Consider the following 18,305-nt stretch of genomic DNA (forward strand, 5'->3'; position numbering starts at 1 on the left):
TGAGATTCTATTTTTTCCCCAAATGTATGCTAGGGTACATTACACTAAAGTATCACCAAGTATGTACAACATAGAAACAGATCAGTTGGCCCAACAGTTAATGTCTGTATGTACACTCAAATCATCCCACCTTTCTTCATCTCGCCCCATCAACATATCCTTCTGTTCCTTTCTCTCCCCCTGGCCTCGAGGTTATGACTTTGTCACCATGGCAGATTGGGCTGCAGCAGACAGGGCATGTAAAGATCCTAATTCCATCATTGATGGAAGAAAGACTAACGTGAACCTTGCCTTTCTTGGGGTCAAACCCCGTATGGTACATTCAGGTATGTTTGAATCCTTGGGTGAGAATGCTTCCTTACACCACCCCCCCCCCCCCCCCCCCCAAACAGGTGCACTTTGACTTGAAGCAAGACTGGAGTTTAAGATTAGGGTGTGGCCAACCTTAAAGCTGTAGAGACAGAAAATATTGCATTCATATGACAATCAGTTTTTAATACAACACCTGGTTGATCACATGTGAATGACGCATCTTCTCCTGTAGAAAAGATACTGTTTTAATGCAAGTTGTTGATCTCCCATGCAGTTGCTTGTTAGTCTCGAGCATGGTTTTAATATTCAGTCGTAACATGGCTTAATTTATTCTGCGAGGAAGTAGATGGCCCAAGTCCTGAGTTTAATTCCCATTTGGTTAAGATCTTTGAAGATCTTGGATAGGTACATGGATTACGGTAGAAAGATGGGGTGTAGATTAATTTGTTCTTAATCTAGGTTCGGCACAACATCGTGGGCCGAAGGGCCTGTTCTGTGCTGTATTTTCTATGTTCTATGTTCTTTTATAGAACTTCAGCGGTGTCATTTAACACTATTTACAGTTATTATGCATAACATGTCCTGAAATTCTCCTCTGCCCAGTCCACCTCCTCTTATTAATGTTATGCTTCCCCGACCCCCACCCACCACCCCTCCCCTGCAAGACTCTCAAACAAGTCTTCTTGTACGAGCCCAGTTTACAAGCTTTGGCAGGATAAGACAGTGGAGCACCGTCTATCGCATCATTATTCTTAAATTCCTTTCTGTTTGAAAATGTAACAAGCCACAATGTGCCAGATTAGATTATTAGTTCTGGACTGAATGAACTGCATTTGATCTACAGCCCTCAGCATCATTTGCAAAGCAGATTTGTAATATTCAGCACTGGCAACGCAAAGACATTTGCATTGTCAACCTTGGCAACGGAAAGACTGACACGAGACATATCAGCATTAATGTAAATCAACAAAGCAGAGAAATGACAATAACTAACACTGCCAACAGACACATCCACACCAACCAGTACAGGGAACACAGACACCCATATTAACCAGCATTGGCAGCATCTATAACAGTGACTCACACAGGCATAACTAGCACTGTAGGTGAAGAGATATTCAATTTATGCAACTGAATCTCTCAACTTACTTTTTCTGATTAGTCTTTGAAATACATAGCTGCTGATCAAGAGATTCATCTGATATAACTACAAAATAGGACTATCCAGCCAAAGAGAAACAGAAGCTATTACTGGGAGAAAGTGGATAGGCTAGGTCATCTAATTTAAAAGAAAGAGCTTGCAGTTATATAGCATCTTGCTTAACCTCAGGATGTCAAAAAGGATTTTACAGTCAATCAAGTACTTTTGAAGGGTAATCACTTTTTAAAACTAAATATAAGTACCCAATTCACTTTTATCCCAATTAAGGGGCAATGTATCATGGCCAATCCACCTCCCCATGACATCTTTCTGGTTTGTGGGGGTGAGACTCACGCAGACATGGGGAGAATGTGCAAACTCTACACGGACAGTGACCCAGGGCTGGGATCGAACCCAAGTTCTTTGCGCCGTGAGGCAACAGTGCTAACCACTGCACCACCATGCCCTCCTGAAGTGTAATAAATTTTGTAAAGTATGAAATACAGCAGACAATTTACGGACAGGCAGGCTACACAAACGATAATACAGATCAGCCAAGGAGAGAATTCCATCATGTCTTGGGGGTGTTTTACATTCACCCAAAAGGGTAGACAGGATGGTTTAACATCTCGTCTGAAAGATGGCACCTCCAGTATTACAGCACTTCCTCAGTATTGGGGTTCAGCTTAGATTTTTGTGCTCAAGACTCTAAAGTGAGACTTGCATCCGCAACGTCATGACAGAAGTGAGAGTATTATTATTTATTGTGATATAAAAATAGTCTCCCAGCTTCCCCCCGCCAACCACCCACCTCCTGCATTTTCCCTTCTCCCAGTGTAGGAGTGGCCCAGTGCAGCAATGTTATTGCAAATGTCAGAGCCAAATTCAGTGCACGGGTCTCAAAGGAGACTCTGCCTCATGGAAATTCAATCTGTTCTGTCTCTCAGAGGTCAGCTTGTTCAATGAAGGTCAAGCAGGTTGAAATTATCTTCAGGAACTTAATGCTGATTTATTCTTTTAAACAGTATTTGTTGATAAAAATACAGTGATATGCACCACAAACCTGGCTTTGCCTCATTCAAGGTACTCACCTACTACCCAGAAACTATACTTGAGAACAGGATACATGAGTTACTTAACAGGAAACAAATCTCATTTGCACAAGAGAGAGCAGAGCATTAATGGTACCACAAACAACAAAAGGAAGTGCACAAGGAGTAATCAAATAGTATCAAATGGTCTCATTGAAAATTAGATGTGAAGCTCTCCCATTAGCCTAGAGAAGGTGTGCACAACTGATTGAGATATTTAAGCATACAGGTTCAAATGGTCCTAGGTTGGGTCACTGGTTTGCGATCTGTTAAATGATCTCAGCATGGATTGTGGTAGGAATGCCATAAATTGAATTTAGCGTCCCCGGATTAAGGAGGATAAAATTAGCTATAGCTCAAACTCCTGGTTGCTACCTGGTGAAGTGCATGTTGCATAGCACATTGCCACTCACTGTCTCATCTCACAAGTTAAGAATAATAAATTGAATTAAGGCTGTTTGTAGCGGGATCGTACCACAGAAAAGGACTACTGCCTGCAAGAAAGACAGGGAGAAAATAGGAAGTGGAAATATAGAAATCATGAGTTCCTGCTGATATGCTTTCGCCATATGGCCTGCAGATCATGGGCTCTTCTCCCTAATGGGAAATTTTCCCAGTATCTTGGCCAACATTTATCCCTCAAACAACACCAATAATTCAATTGGTCTTTTATCTTATGACCGTTGGTAGAACCATGCTGAGCGTAAATTGGTTCGTCACATTTTCCCCACTTTGCAGTGACCACATTTCAAGTGTAAAGAATGACAGTGAAATTTTTGGAACATTCTGAGGTCATGTTTTATATAAATGCATGTTCTTTGTTTCCTACAGCAATTCAGCCACGTAAATATCATTCTTATTGAAAATGAATCTTTTGTGTAATTGGAGGACATTTTAATACTTAATTAGCTGGCAATATGCACCACAGGAAATAGGGTTAAATTCAACTCAATGCTACGAATATCTCACATTAATTTATCTTCTTTATTTGCACATTGCCTTCCTATATTTTCTTTACCTGTGGTGTGGGAGGTTCCACTTTCCGTTTCTTTTTCTGATTCTGATTCTGTTTGTTGGTGCGAGGATATATGATCAGCATTTCAAACCAGCTGAAAAGGAGACACGCAAACAAAGACATCAGAACTCCATGTGGCAATAACACTGTTCACCATCTTTGGGAGCCTTACTCAGAACAGACAGCAGCTTTTTCAAGAATAAAATATAGCAGGTGTCAGAAATTGGAAATAACAACAGAAAATGCTGGAAATATTCCAAAAGCATCTGTGAATAGAGAAACAGAGTTAATATTTCAGATCAATGACACTGTCACAATTGAATGGCGGAGGACAATTTAACAACTGACAAGAGGAGGAGGTTCCACAAGTATCCCCTATTGCCAACGATGAGGGAGGCCAACACATCAATGCAAAAGACAAGGCTGAAGCATTTGCAACAAAATTCAGCCACATGTGCCAGGTGGATGATCCAACTTGGCCTCCTCCTGAGATTCCCATCATCACAGTTGCCAGTCTTCAGCAAATTCTAATCACTCTACATGATTTCAAGCAAAGGTTGGAGGCACTGGATACTGTGAAGTCTATGGGCCCTGACAACATTCCGGCAATACCACTGAAAACTTGTGCTCCAGACCTAGCCGTGCCCCTAGCCAAGCTGTTCCAGTACTGCTGTAACACTGGCATCAACTCAGCAATGTAGAAAATTGCCCAGACATGTCTGTCCACTAAAAGCAAGACAAATCCAATCCGACCAATTACCACCTTTTCATAGAATTTACATTGCAGAAGGAGGCCATTCGGCCCATCGAGTCTGCACCGGCTCCTGGAAAGAGCACCCCACCCAAGGCCAACACCTCCACCCTATCCCCACAACCCAGTAACCCCACCCAACACTAAGGGCAATTTTGGACACTAAGGGCAATTTATCATGTCCAATCCACCTAACTTGCATATCTTTGGACTGTGGGAGGAAACCGGAGCACCCAGAGGAAACCCACGCAGACACGGGGAGGATGTGCAGACTCCGCACAGACAGTGACCCAAGCCGGAATCGAACCTGGGACCCTGGAGCTGTGAAGCGATTGTGCTATCCGTGCTGCCCACCTGATGGATCTGTACTTTGATAATATATTTATGTGTCGCTGCACTATATATTAATCTTACAGAACTCGAGACAGAGATTCTTGGGTGAAGTCAAGTATAGCTTTATTTATGTCAGTTTTAAAGTCTATGATCAAGTCAAATTTTACGCAAATATAGAATCTCGAAAGTTGTTTGTCGAATGCAAATACAGATTTAAAAAAAAATTTAAAGTGCCCAATTAATTTTTTCCAATTAAGGGGCAATGTAGCGTGGCCAATCGACCTACACTGCTCATCTTTGGATTGTGGGGGCGAAAACCACGCAAACACGGGGAGAATGTGCAAACTCCACACGGACAATGACCCAGAGCTGGAATCGAACCTGGGACCTTGGTGCCGTGAGGCAGCAGTGCTACCCACTGTGCCACCATGCAACCCCACAAGTACAGATGGTTGAGTTGAATTCAAGATACAATTCAGTTCATAGTAATTTCTTCAGATCAAAACGCAGATACAAAAATGAAACAAAACAAAGTGGGTTAGTCCTGTTGCCTCATGGCGCCGAGGTCCCAGGTTCAATCCCGGCTCTAGGTCACTGTCAGTGTGGAGTTTGAACATTCTCCCTGCGTTTACGTGGATTTCGCCCCCACAACCCAAAGATGTGCAGGCTAGGTGAATTAGCCATGCTAAATTGCCCCTTAATTGGAAAAAAATGATTGGGTACTCTAAATTTATATTTTAAAAATGAAACAAAAGAAAATAGCTGTTTGCAAAGCCAAGTGAGAATAGGTTTTAAAGGTTAGGGTAAAGATAAATTCAGAGAGAGAGAGAGAAAGATGATTTTGGAGAGAGCAAAAAAGGTTCTCTCTCGGTCTCATAAGGAAATCATTATCTTTTTAGGCTCTGTCCCCTTTCTGACTGTGATTGGGTTAAAATAATTATAATTAATCTAAATGACCGAAACGTCTGTCTATCAAGTTTTAAGAGATAATGTGGCATGGGAGAACTTCTATATGTTTCAAACCACCTGTTTCCCACCATGTTTTTCTGAACTGAGATATTTGCACAGTAATGATAACAATGAGTCTATTCTGCAACGTGGATAGTCAGTTTGAATACGAACTTCCTTATCACATCTTTTCCCATGCTTTCAGCATTCTCTGCTGTCATGGCTAATATATGATTTTTAACAGTTTAATGTCACCAAATCATTTCTTCCCTTAAACATTTATTACCTCTAAGAAAAGTAGGTTTCTATCACCACTCCATTAGTCTACTCCCTTCATCAGCAAAGTGACTGAAGGTGTCTGCAACAGTGCTATCAAATGGCACTTACTCAGCAGTAACTTGCACCTGAAGTTCGGTTCTGTCAGGGGCACTCAGCTCCTGGTTTCCATACAACCTTGGACCAAACATTGTCAGAAGAGCAGAACTCTTAGTGAGGTGAGTGTGGCTGCCCTTGACATCAAGGCAGCATTGGACTGAGTTTAGCATGGAGACATACCCAGCACAAAGGAAGATGGTTGTGGCTATCAGAGGTCAACAGTCTCACTCCCAGGACAGCACTGCAGGAGTTTCACAGATTAGTGTCTTAAGTCCAACCAGCTTCAACTGCATCATCAATGACCTTCCCTCCATCAGAAGTAGGGATGTGCACTGGAATGTGTACTTCTGATTGCACAATGTTCAGCACCATTCTGGTTAGCCCTTTTTCCTCACGGCGCCATGGTCCCAGGTTCGATCCCGGCTCTGGGTCACTGTCAGTGTGGAGTTTGAACATTCTCCCTGTATTTCCGTGGATTTTGCCCCCACAACCCAAAGATGTGCAGGCTAGGTGGATTGGCCATGCTAAATTGCCCCTTGATTGGAAAAAAATGATTGGGTACTCTAAATTTATATTTAAAAAATGAAACAAAAGAAAATAGCTGTTTGCAAAGCCAAGTGAGAATAGGTTTTAAAGGATAGGGTAAAGATGAATTCAGAGAGAGAGAGAGAGAGAGAGAGAGAGAGAGAAAGATGATTTTGGAGAGAGCAAAAAAGGTTCTCTCTCGGTCTCAAGAGAGAGAGAGAGAAAGATGATTTTGGAGAGAGCAAAAAAGGTTCTCTCTCGGTCTCATAAGGAAATCATAATCTTTTTAGGCTCTGTCCCCTTTCTGACTGTGATTGGGTTAAAATAATTCTAATTCATCTAATTGACCAAAATGTCTGTCTATCAAGTTTTAAGAGATAATGTGGCATGGGAGAACTGAAGCAGTTTGTGTCCTTATGGAGAAAGACCTGGACAATATTCAGGCTTGGGAGGTTTAAGTGTCAAGTAACATTTGCAGCACACAAGTGCCAAGCAATGGCCATCTCCAAGAAAGAATCTAACCATCTGCCCATAACATTCAATGGTACTACCATTGCTGAATCTTCCATTATCAATATTCATAGGGTCACCAAAAGCTGAACTGAGCCATATAAATGCTGTGGTTACAAGAGCAAGTCAGAGGCTGGGAATCCTGCGGAGAGTAATTCACCTTCCGACTCCCTGAACCTGTCCACCATCTACAAGGTACAAGACAGTGAAGTATGATGGAATACTCCCTACTTGCTTGGATGAGTGCAGCTCCAACAACCCTCAAGATGCTCGGAAAAACAGCCTGCTTGCCTGGCGCCCCACCCACCACCATGGACATTCAGTCTCTCCACTAACGATGCATACTGGCAGCAACGTCTGCAAGATGCACCACAGAAACTCACCCAGGCTCCTCCGACAGCATCTTCCGAACTCAGAAACCTCTACCACCTAGTAGGACAAGGACAACAGATGGGAAAATCACCACCAGCAAGTTCCCCTCCAAGTCATGCAGCGTCCTAACTTGAAAATATCATAGAATCATAGAATCCCTACAGTGCAGAAGGAGGCCATTCGGCCCATTTGAGTCTGCACCAACCCTCTGAAAGCAGACCCCACCTAGGCCCAACCCCCACCCTATCCCTGTAACCCCACCTAGGGGCAATTTAGCATAGCCAATCCACCCAAGCTGCACATAGAACACTGGGCTAAATCGCTGGCTTTGAAAGCAGACCAAGCAGGCCAGCAGCACGGTTCGATTCCCTTAACAGCCTCCCCGAACAGGCGCCGGAATGTGGCGACTAGGGGCTTTTCACAGTGACTTAATTGAAGTCTACTCGTGACAAAAAGCGATTTTCATCTTGCAAATAGATTCACAAAGATGTTGCCTGGGCTGGAGGGTTTTAGTTATCAAGAGAAACTAGATAGGCTGGGGTTGATTTCCTTGGAGCAGAGAAGGCTGAGGAGGACCTGATTGAGGTGTATAAAAGTATGAAAGGCATAGATAGGGTGGATAGGAAGGAACTTTTCCTCTTAGCAGAGGGGTCAATAACCAGAAGGCAGAGTTTTAAGGTGAGGAGGTTTAGAGGGGATGGGAGGAGACATATTTTCATCTAGAGGGTGGAGGGAATTTGGAACTCACTGCCTGAAAGGGTGGTAACCCAGAAATATAAACAGGAACCCTCACAATATTTAAGAAGTATTTAGATGAGCACTTGAAATGCCATAGCATACAAAGCTATGGGCCAAGTGCTGGAAAATGGGATTAGAATAGATAGGCGCTTGATGACCGGTGCAGATTCAATGGGTCAAAGGGCTTCTTTTCGAGCTGTGAAAACTCTATGACTCTACAGAAGCAATAGACAATAATTGATAATAGGAACACAGCTGAATAGCACTCGAGCCAGTAGAGTAGATAAATAGTTTACATTGATGTAGCACTTAACATAGTTTGGCATCTCATCTAAAGTCCTAAATTACAGGTTTAAATTTTGATTTGGGACTTCAAACTCAAACTTGTAGCCCAGAGGCAAAAATGCTATGAACTAACTATATACTTACACCAAAAGTACTTTTGGATATCAAATCAGAGAGAGTTTACTTTTCTTTGTTCAAACCTTAACCCTACTCACCCCAATATTCTCACAAATTGATGTTCGCTCTAAGGCATCATCAATGAAATGACACTGCACAGATCAGAATCATACTCAGTGTGAATATGAACCAACAATTTACATTTGCATAGAGAGCACCCTTGAATCTTTGCAGGGCTGGTGAAGATAGTCACAAAGTATAGTGATCTACAAGATTCAAATATTACTAACAAATATAAACATAACAGAGATGGCAAAGAACCTTGCAAAACTCCTTCATGCTCAACAGAGCAAATAATGTGCCTACTTACAAAATTCCTAAATAAGCATGAGTCTCAGTAAGTTATTCAGAATGAAAACTTACAAGCCTTGAGCAAGGTTAGTGATTAGAAACAACAAATAGTGAATATGTGAGAGTGATAGAAGGAAGGTGATCCATATTAACCTTTAAAAATTAACCTCATTGACATCTGAGCAGTGGGGTTGTTAAGGGATAGATATATTAATGACTTGATTATTTATTCAGGGGAGAGGAGGAAGAATCTTTGTGTTTTCAAAGTTAGAATGAACAGGTGGTGCAAAGATAACCATATGCAGACTCCGGAATCTTTTATACGGAGCTACCTCTTTATTGCTTCGGATTTTCTTCTATTCAGTTAAACAATAATTTGCAACACTCTCGCACAGTACAGAAACAGGGTAGGTATAATGCCAGAGGGGAGGTATCAAATGTAGTGACTGAGGGATAACCATGGGTCAGTGCTATTCACTTCCCATAAATTTAATTAGCTTAAACCTATTAATAGAAAGAGGAATAATTTACATAGCACAATATATTCAAGAATTCTCAAACTATTATTGTAGGTTTCCATCTAAAATAGTGTAAAATAAAAATACACTGACTATGGAGAAGATAAAAAAACTCAAATTGATTGTCGTCAGCAATCCACATTGTAAATTGTATGAGTACGGATATCAGGTAAATGAACGGGACCATGAGAGGGAAAATGACAAAGGCACGAGGAAGTGGGGACTCTTCTCAAAGTCTATTTAATCCTGACCCTTGACCCTTTTTCAGATGGCTGTGCTGCCTCAGATTAACGGAAGCATGCCTGAGTCAGTCTGATCCAAGGCATCTAAGTGTACGGCTGAAGTTTCCTTGCCAAATCTGGCTCCTTCTCCAAAGTTGCAGAGTTCCCGTTACCTTCCTCTTCTTGGAGCACCAGTCCATGAATCTACACAGTGTTGTAGAAAGTGCAATAGACCACTATCACTATACAAGCCTTACTGGCATATACTACCAACTCAAGACTGTGGGCCATCAACATCAGAATTGTTCTCAGCCACAATTTGCAACCTCATGGCACAGCATATCCCCCAGTCTACCATTACCACCAGACCAGTGGATCAACCCTGGTTCAATGAAGAGTGCAGGAGGGCATTCCAAGAGCAACACCAGGCATATCTAAAAATGAGGTGTTAACTTGGCGAAGCTACAACAAAATACAATTTGCATGCCAAACAGCATAAGCAGCAAGCGATAGACAGAGCTAAGCGATTCCACAACCAATGGATCAGCCCTACCACATCTAGTGGTGATTAGTTAAACAACTCACTGGAGGAGGAGGCTCCACAAATATTCCCATCCTCAGTGATGGAGGAATGTAGCACACCAGAGCCAAATGCAAGACTGAAGCATTTGCAACAATCTTCAGCCAGAAGTACCAAGTGGATAATCCATCTCAGCCTCCTCTGGAGGTTCCCAGCGTCACACATACCAGTCTTCAGCCAATTCAATTCACTCCATGTGATATCGACAAACTGGAAACGGCAAAGTCATAGCCTTCACAACATTCCAGCAATAATACGGAAGACTTGTGCTCCAGAACTTGCCGCAACCCTAGCCAAGCTGTGCTAGTGCAGCTACAACACTGGCATCCACCCAGCAATGTGGAAAATTGCCCAATACGTCCTGTACAAAAAAAGCAGGACAAATCCAACCTGACTAAATACTGCCCCATCAGCCTATTTTCGATCATCAGTGAAGTAATAACAAAACTATCGAGTGGCAGTTACTCAGCAATACCTGCTCACTGATGCTCAGTTTGGGTTTCACCACGGTCGCAAGCTCCTGACCTCAATGCTGCCTTGGTTCAAACGTGGACAAAAGAGCCGAGTAAAAGAGTACAGTGAGAGTGATTGCCCTTCACATCAACGCAGTATTTGGCTGAGTGTGGCAAGGAAGTAGGTGCCATATTTGAAACTTTTTCTTGGCTGTTACTCAGCCTCATCAATTACCATTGGCCTCTCAACATGATTTACCTCATGAGTTCCAGAAAGCTCAGTAAACTCCTGCACTCAGAGCTATAGACAGAAAGTGAAAACTACACTTAACTGCCATTTAATATTTAAACCTCAGACCCACCACAGGGGCTTCCCCATATACCAACAAACTGTGTTACATGTGCAAACCGGTGAGTTTCTTATATCTGCCACACCAGCAGTTTCTAGTCTTTTAATCTGCTACCTTAATGGAAACCTGCTCACTCTCAAAGGTTAGAATTCTCCCTGTATGTTTAGGTTCAATGTAAAATAACCTCTGTGGCTTCTTCGATTACCTCTTGTTCTTTCCATAATGTTCCTGTTTCTGATGTCATAAACCCCCTTTTTCTGTTTTATATTAACTTTTAATTCCTTTGTCATTCCGAGAACATCAATTTTGGATCCTCAATCTTTTCCCTTCAAAGGAATATGCCTGGTTTACACCTACCATAACACACTCCACTTGTCTAACTTCATTACTCAAAACTAGATTCAATACTGCTTCCTACCTTATTGAAAGGAGAATATTAATTGGCCAAGAAAGTTTTCTAAACATATATTAGAAATTCCTGGCTTGGATCACTGTCTGTGCAGAGTTTGCACGTTCTCTCCGTGTCTGTGTGGGTTTCCTCCGGGCATTCCTGTTTCCTCCCACAAGTCCCAAAAGATGTGCTTGTTAGGTGAATTGGACATTCTGAATTCTCCCTCAGTGTACCTGAACAGGTACTGGAGTGTGGCAACTAGAGGATTTTCACTGTAACATCATTCAGTGTCAATGTAAGTCTACTTGTGACACTAATAAAGATAGTATAATTCTTCTCCTTCCCTACCGTTAGCAATATTTTCCCCATTCTACATGAATTCAGCTCTTTTATCCACATTTGAACCAAGGTTGCAATGAGGTCAGTCTAATATTACTATATTTTTGTTACACACCTTCGGACTTTTCTGTCAGATTTGCTCATCTATCCCATCTCCCAGTTTGGCACCCTATAAAAAAAAACCTCCCAACAATGTAGCAGCTTCCCCTCTGATCCTCCACTCAGGTCAAATAGATTTAGTCCTAGAATCATCTAGTATATCCTTCCTATTTAGAACTGTGGACATCCATTATCAAAACTACCATGCTCCCTTGTCTTTCATTCCTGGAAACCTGGTAATCAGGAAGTTAAGAACACATACTTTGCTTGAACTATCTCCCTTTTAATGTGACTACATCATAATCCCATGTAGCAATTTACATTTGCAGCTCACCAATCTGGTCAGTTAGACTTTGGCTACTGACATACATTCAATTTATATTTCCTTTATTCACGTTAGTTATTTTCCTCAATAGGGTGTCTGCAATCTTTTGCAAATTTTGAATTTTACTCCTACTTATATCTCTCTGCCCTCTTTGTGCTATTTGTTGATCTGTCCCCCCACCCCCCAACCAACCACCCCATACTAAATCCCAGCATGACAAACATCCACTTTAGAAATCTCAGCATAATGGGTCCAATCCTTAAATCTCAGCAGGAGTTTCTCAACTTCAAGCCCTAACATGAGGTCTTTCATCATCAAATTCGTTACTGGTTTTGTTTAAGGCTTGGTTATTAATCCAACTGGGTACATTTCTCATGGAGAGAGGAAGGAGGTAAGTAGGTGTCACTGAAGTCAGGTTGCCTCCAAAATGGCCCTAAAGTTAAATCTGGCAATCTGAACCTGAAGAGGTAGATATGTTTTTAAGTGAAGAATTCTTCCCTGTAGATTCCAGATATTCTAGAGTTAATGCCTCCAAAGTGTATTCCTAGATAGAGAGACAATGGAATGTTTCCCTGTACATTGTATTGTTCACTTGCTTGATTTTAGTTAGTTAGTTAAAATCCAGCTCTCTTCCTGCTGCCTCACGGCACCGAGGTCCCAGGTTCGATCCCGGCTCTGGGTCACTGTCCGTGTGGAGTTTGCTGGAGGTGGATTGGCCATGCTAAATTCCCCCTTAATTGGAAAAAGCGAACTGGGTGCTCTAAAAAAATTTTTTTAAATCCAGCTCTCTTCAACAGTTATCTGTTGCAGCTAAATTGTGGAGCTGTTTTTTAAAAACTGATCTGAAGTCTAGAATAAGGACTTCAGTGAAATTACTAACTCATTATTATATTCATAGATTCCCAATAACTGGCAGCGGTTCAGCATAACAACCATAACTAAGGCACAGAATGCATATCAGGCAAATATGGCAGAGTTTAACTTCTATCCCAAGACAGGGTGAGCATACAGACGGTCAGGCTTGATTCTGATGTCCATGGTGACTTGGAAATCGTACAACAATAAATTGTAGCGCTAACAATTATACTCAAAGCCGAGAGACTAGTACAATAGAGGTTTTATTGTTGTACGATGTTGTCCCTCCATCTGCAACAGTAGACTAAGGGTCTGAGCATCTCTCATACATTTATACATAAGCTCCCTGTGGGCGGAGCTAGCCGGCAGGGGCTTACCGGAGGAACCTGTATTACAGGTACAGGCATACATCCCCCTACTGCAGTACACATAACTACAGTGGTTATCTCACCACACTCCACACAGACAGTATCCCAGTGGGGAATCGAACCTGGGACCCTGGTGCTGTGAAGCCACCGAGCTATCCACCTGTGCTACCGTGCTGCCCACTAAGTTTCTGAGCGACGTGAAAGGCACTTTACAAATGTAAATTTGTCTTTGTTTAATCATGGATGGATAGCTATTTGTAAGGCTATTGAGTGATGTAATTAATACAGATCTAGTTAATTCAAAGGCAATGGGGTACTGACTAATCAAGGAATATCAATGTATAAAGGAAATGGTACCAAAGTGTTGTCCACCAACTGGCTCAGAAAGATGCAGAGGTCAGTCACGGCTCCAGGGATCAAGTGGTTTATAATATCAGAAACAACACTCACCCATTGATGGTTTCTTTGTTTTCTGCACGAATGAAGTGCTGTTTCTCTGGCATTATAATGCAAAGTGAGTTCTTCTGAGCTGTCTTGCTCTCACCATCACTGACGTCAGTGGAGAGATTCATGTTGATGGTGCCTTGTGGAAGAGTGCTCGGCTGTAAAGAGAAGATTTCGGTGAGTGGATTTATTTCAACTTTTTAAGCGCACCACAATCTCACATATGATCCTGTTTTAAAAACAAACCACTCAAAGCAAAATCAAAATGCAATTAGAAATGGCATAATTCTCAATTTCAAAACTCAACTTAACCACATACTTTTATTTCTCCAGAAATTCAAGCATTAAATGTTAAACTGCAATTGATTTATTTGGTGGGTGAAACTCCAGGGAAATTGAGTGACAGCTAGATTAATAGAAAGTTTGAGATTCAATATTCACCCGGAACTATTGCCTCTTTTGTAAAATCAAGTTTCACTTGGACATGAAGTTTCATCAGAACTGATGAAAGGTCATGGACTTGAAACATTAATTCTGTTTTTCTCTCCATAGTTGCTGCCAGACCTGCTGTGTATTTTCAGCATGAGGGTGATATCCTCCCATGAATTTGCTCCAAAATACTCTCACCTCAGCACTCATCAAAACCTCTACTGCCCATAACTAACCTACACCGAATCCTCACTCATGCACCACATATTGAGCGTGATTACATACATTACATCCACTAATGATTTTATAATTCTTAGCCATGTGGTCAAATCCCTTTCTGACCAAGCCCTTCTTGAAACCCACTCCAACCCTAAAAATCCTTCAGGAGTTCTGTCTTCCTCATATCTGGAATCGTGGATCTACACCCCTGTTTTCCCATTATTGATGAACTTTCCTTTAGCATATAGGTCCTAATAGTAGGAATTCTCTCCTTCCTTAAAATCCACCTCTTTTTAAAAAAAAAAGATTTATTGAAAACATTTCAGTATAAACAAAATACAAAACTATTAATTCAAACTATAATGACAAAGAATATGACAACAATCAACCCCCCCCCCCCCCCCAACATTAAACTAAACCCCTTAATAACTGAGGGTTACTAGCTCTTTAAAAAAGGAAAAAAATGGCTGCCATCTTAGGCAGAACCTTTCTACCCACTTCCGAATGGTGTGCTTGACCTTCTCCAAATGTAAGAATGACTTGAGGTCACCCAATCAAGCCGAGGCACTGGGCTGAGTAGGAGACCTCCACCCAAGCAGAACCCGTCTCCAGGCTATTAATGAGGCAAAGATGAGAACATTCGCCTTCATCCGCGTCTGCAGCAACGGCGAGTCTGATACCCCGAAAATGACCACCAGTAGGTATGGCTCCAGATCGACATTAAGTGTCTCTGACAGGGCAGCACGGTGGCACAGTGGGTTAGCCCTGCTGCCCCACGGCGCCGAGGTCCCAGGTTCGATCCCGGCTCTGGGTCACTGTTCGTGTGGAGTTTGCACATTCTCCCCATGTTTGCGTGGGTTTCGCCCCCACAGCCCAAAGATGTGCAGGGTAGGTGGATTGAACACACTAAATTGCCCCTTAATTGGAAAAAAAAAATGAATTGGGTACACTAAATTTATTTTTAAAAATAGTGTCTTTGGCTGACATGGTGTTGAAGAAAGAGACACAACAAACTTACTAACTTGGCACAGGACCAGAACATAGGAGTGTGGCTAGCTGGCCCCTGAAAACAACAAAAACACCTGTCCTCCACCCCAGAGAAAAAAACGCTCATTCTCGCCCTTGTCAGATGAGCCCTCTACACTGCCTTGAACTAGGTCAGACTAAATCGAGCACAAGAGAATGTGGAGATGACCCAGTGAAGGGCCTGGCTCCATACCTCATCGTCCACAATGGGACCTAGTTCACCCTTTTTTCACCTTTATCTCATTTAATGGAGCTGACTCCGCTGCTAGAATCTGGTTGGATGCACAAAATAATATCCCACCAGACCCGGCCTATTCAACTGGGAGGAGGGTGGTGCCAAAGGGAAAGAGGGAAAAGCCTTAAATCGCAAATCTGAAAGTATCTAAACAAATTTGTCAGACAGCTCCTTGAAGCTGGCAAACCTTTCCGCCACGAACAAGTCCCCAAACCTCTTCAAATCCTTCTACCTCCATGATCTTAGACCCACTGGCAAAATTACACGATTATTGCAGATTGGGGCCAGCTAAGAAATGGAAATAAGTTTAAAATGCTGTCTGAACTGCTTCCAGGTTCTCAGGGTGGACACCACTACTGGATTCGAGGAAAATCTTGCCGGAGAGAATGCCAGTGATGCGATTACTAATGCGCCAATGTTAGGACCCTTACAGGAACTTGCCTCCATTTGCCCTCGTATGGAACACGAATCGCCATACCATCCCAGTACCTTCTCAATATTGGCTGCCCGATAGTAAAATAACAAATTGGGTAAAGTTAAGCCTCCTGATTGCTTATCTCTCTGGAGGAATGCACTTCAGATCCTTGGGGTGTCTTACCTGCCCAATTAAATGTGGACACTAACTTATTCGTTTTGACACAGAGGACTTGGGAAGGAAAGTGGGGAGACATTAAAAAAGAAATAAAAATCTCGGGAGCACATTCATCTTTATAGTCCACCAAGGACAGGGGGAGATTATCCCACTTCTATATGGGATTTGACCCCATTAACCAGACTAGTAGAATTTATGAAGCGAAGCCCAATCATGGCCACACAGATTCCCAGATACCGAAAGCTAGATCTGGCAAGGTGAAAAAGGTAACATCCCCAGATGGGCTCACTTCCCTGGGGTTTAATTGAGAAGTATTTGCTCTTAACCAGATTCAACTTATACCCAGAGAAGGCGCCAAAACTCCCAAGCAGCTTCATTATCTCATTCATAGTGGATTATGGGTCCTTAATATAAGGATGCACCCCTTATGCTCCTCCGTCCCAATTTATCCCCCTCCACTTCTGGAAGATGTAAGTGCTATGGCAAGCTGTTCTATTGCCAGAGCAAACAGGACCAGAGACAATGGACATCCCTCCCTCGTGCCCCTAATCAGCGGAAAGGAATTTAAGTTCAAAGCACTTGTATGAACACTAGCACTAGGGGCCATATACAATAAACAAATCCAGGATATAAACTTTTGTACGAATCCAAACCTCCCAAGGATCTCAGAGATATTCCCACTCTACCCAATCAAATGCCTTTTAAGAGTTTTGGGAAGCAATCACCTCCGGTTCGGGCACCGAAGAGGGGAGGAGGCCAACATTTCATAGACGACGTATATTGGCTGATAATTGCCGACCCTTGACAACGGCAGTCTGGTCTTCTGAGATCACCTCTAGGAGGCAGCATTCCAACTGCAGTGTCTGCACTTCTGCAAGTAACTTAGCGCCCGCATTTAAAAACAAAATATGTCGGTACGACCCACATTCTGTAGGGTCCGCGTCTTTTTCAAAGATCAGGGAAATAGAAGCCTCCGCAAGCATTACAGGCAACGAACCCCGAGACGAGGAGTCATTGAACATATCTAAAATTAAAGGGACCAATTGTTCCACAAACTTCTTATAAAACTCAATGGGGAAGCCATCATGGGCCGGGAGCTTTACACATCTGTACACATCTTCCCGTAACAGCCTTCCCGAACAGGCGCCGGAATGTGGTGTCTAGGGGCTTTCCACAGTAACTTCATTGAAGCCTACTCATGACAATAAGCGATTTTCATATTTTTTTCATCAACCCAATGCATTTCCGACTTTCCTCTGAGCCCAACAGAGATTCCAACTCTTCCCACCTCCCCTTCTCCACCACTGGGATGGATAACCCATCCAAAAAATCCGTCATGGCAGAACTCGCCACTGGGCGCTCCGATCTATAGCGATCCCAATAAAATGATTCAGAAGTCGCATTGACCTGAGACAGAGCGGCAACTAGGCTGCCACTCGAGTCCTGTGACTGTATAATCCCCCGGAAAGCCACCTGCCATCTCAGCTGGTGAGCTAAAAGGCGATTGGCCTTCTCCCAATGTTCATAAAAAAACAGCCCTTGAACGGCACAGCTGGCCCAACACCTTATCCATTGATAATAATTCATATTGTGCCTGCAGCTTTTTCCTACTTACCAATAGTCCACCTCAAGGATGGAGTCCACCAGCCTCTGCCGCTCAACCCCCGCTGTCTTTTCCAAGTGCTCATTAGAGGAAATTTTCTCCCCCCTCCACCCCCTTTTAACGACCTTAAGGACTTGCCACAATGTAGAAAGAGAGATGGACTCAGTTCGATTAAATTTAATATATTCCCCAATGGCTGTATACATGCATTCACAAAATCCCTTGTCTGCTAATAATGCCGTAACCAATCTCCATGACGGATCTTGGTAGTGGCCTGACTCTAGTGCCAAGACAACAAGGTGGGGGCAGCACGGTAGCATGGTGGTTAGCATAAATGCTTCACAGCTCCAGGGTCCCAGGTTCGATTCCCGGCTGGGTCACTGTCTGTGTGGAGT

The 18,305-nt window shown here is 42.7% G+C and overlaps 1 protein-coding gene across 2 annotated transcripts in view; it reads right to left on the reverse strand.

The window, feature by feature from the left end:
- LOC119979096 (protein outspread-like) overlaps nt 1-18,305 on the reverse strand; it is a 295,919-nt gene that overhangs the window by 124,159 nt on the left and 153,455 nt on the right. For both annotated transcript variants that reach the window (XM_038821092.1, XM_038821093.1), the window contains exons 4-5: nt 13,813-13,964; nt 3,563-3,653 (exon numbers count right to left, since the gene is read on the reverse strand). In XM_038821092.1, coding sequence (XP_038677020.1) covers nt 3,563-3,653; nt 13,813-13,964 — 243 coding nt within the window. The remainder of the gene's footprint in view (nt 1-3,562; nt 3,654-13,812; nt 13,965-18,305) is intronic.

The sequence above is a fragment of the Scyliorhinus canicula genome, chromosome 15 (genome assembly GCF_902713615.1).
Source record: "Scyliorhinus canicula chromosome 15, sScyCan1.1, whole genome shotgun sequence".
Classification (NCBI taxonomy): Eukaryota; Metazoa; Chordata; class Chondrichthyes; order Carcharhiniformes; family Scyliorhinidae; genus Scyliorhinus; species Scyliorhinus canicula.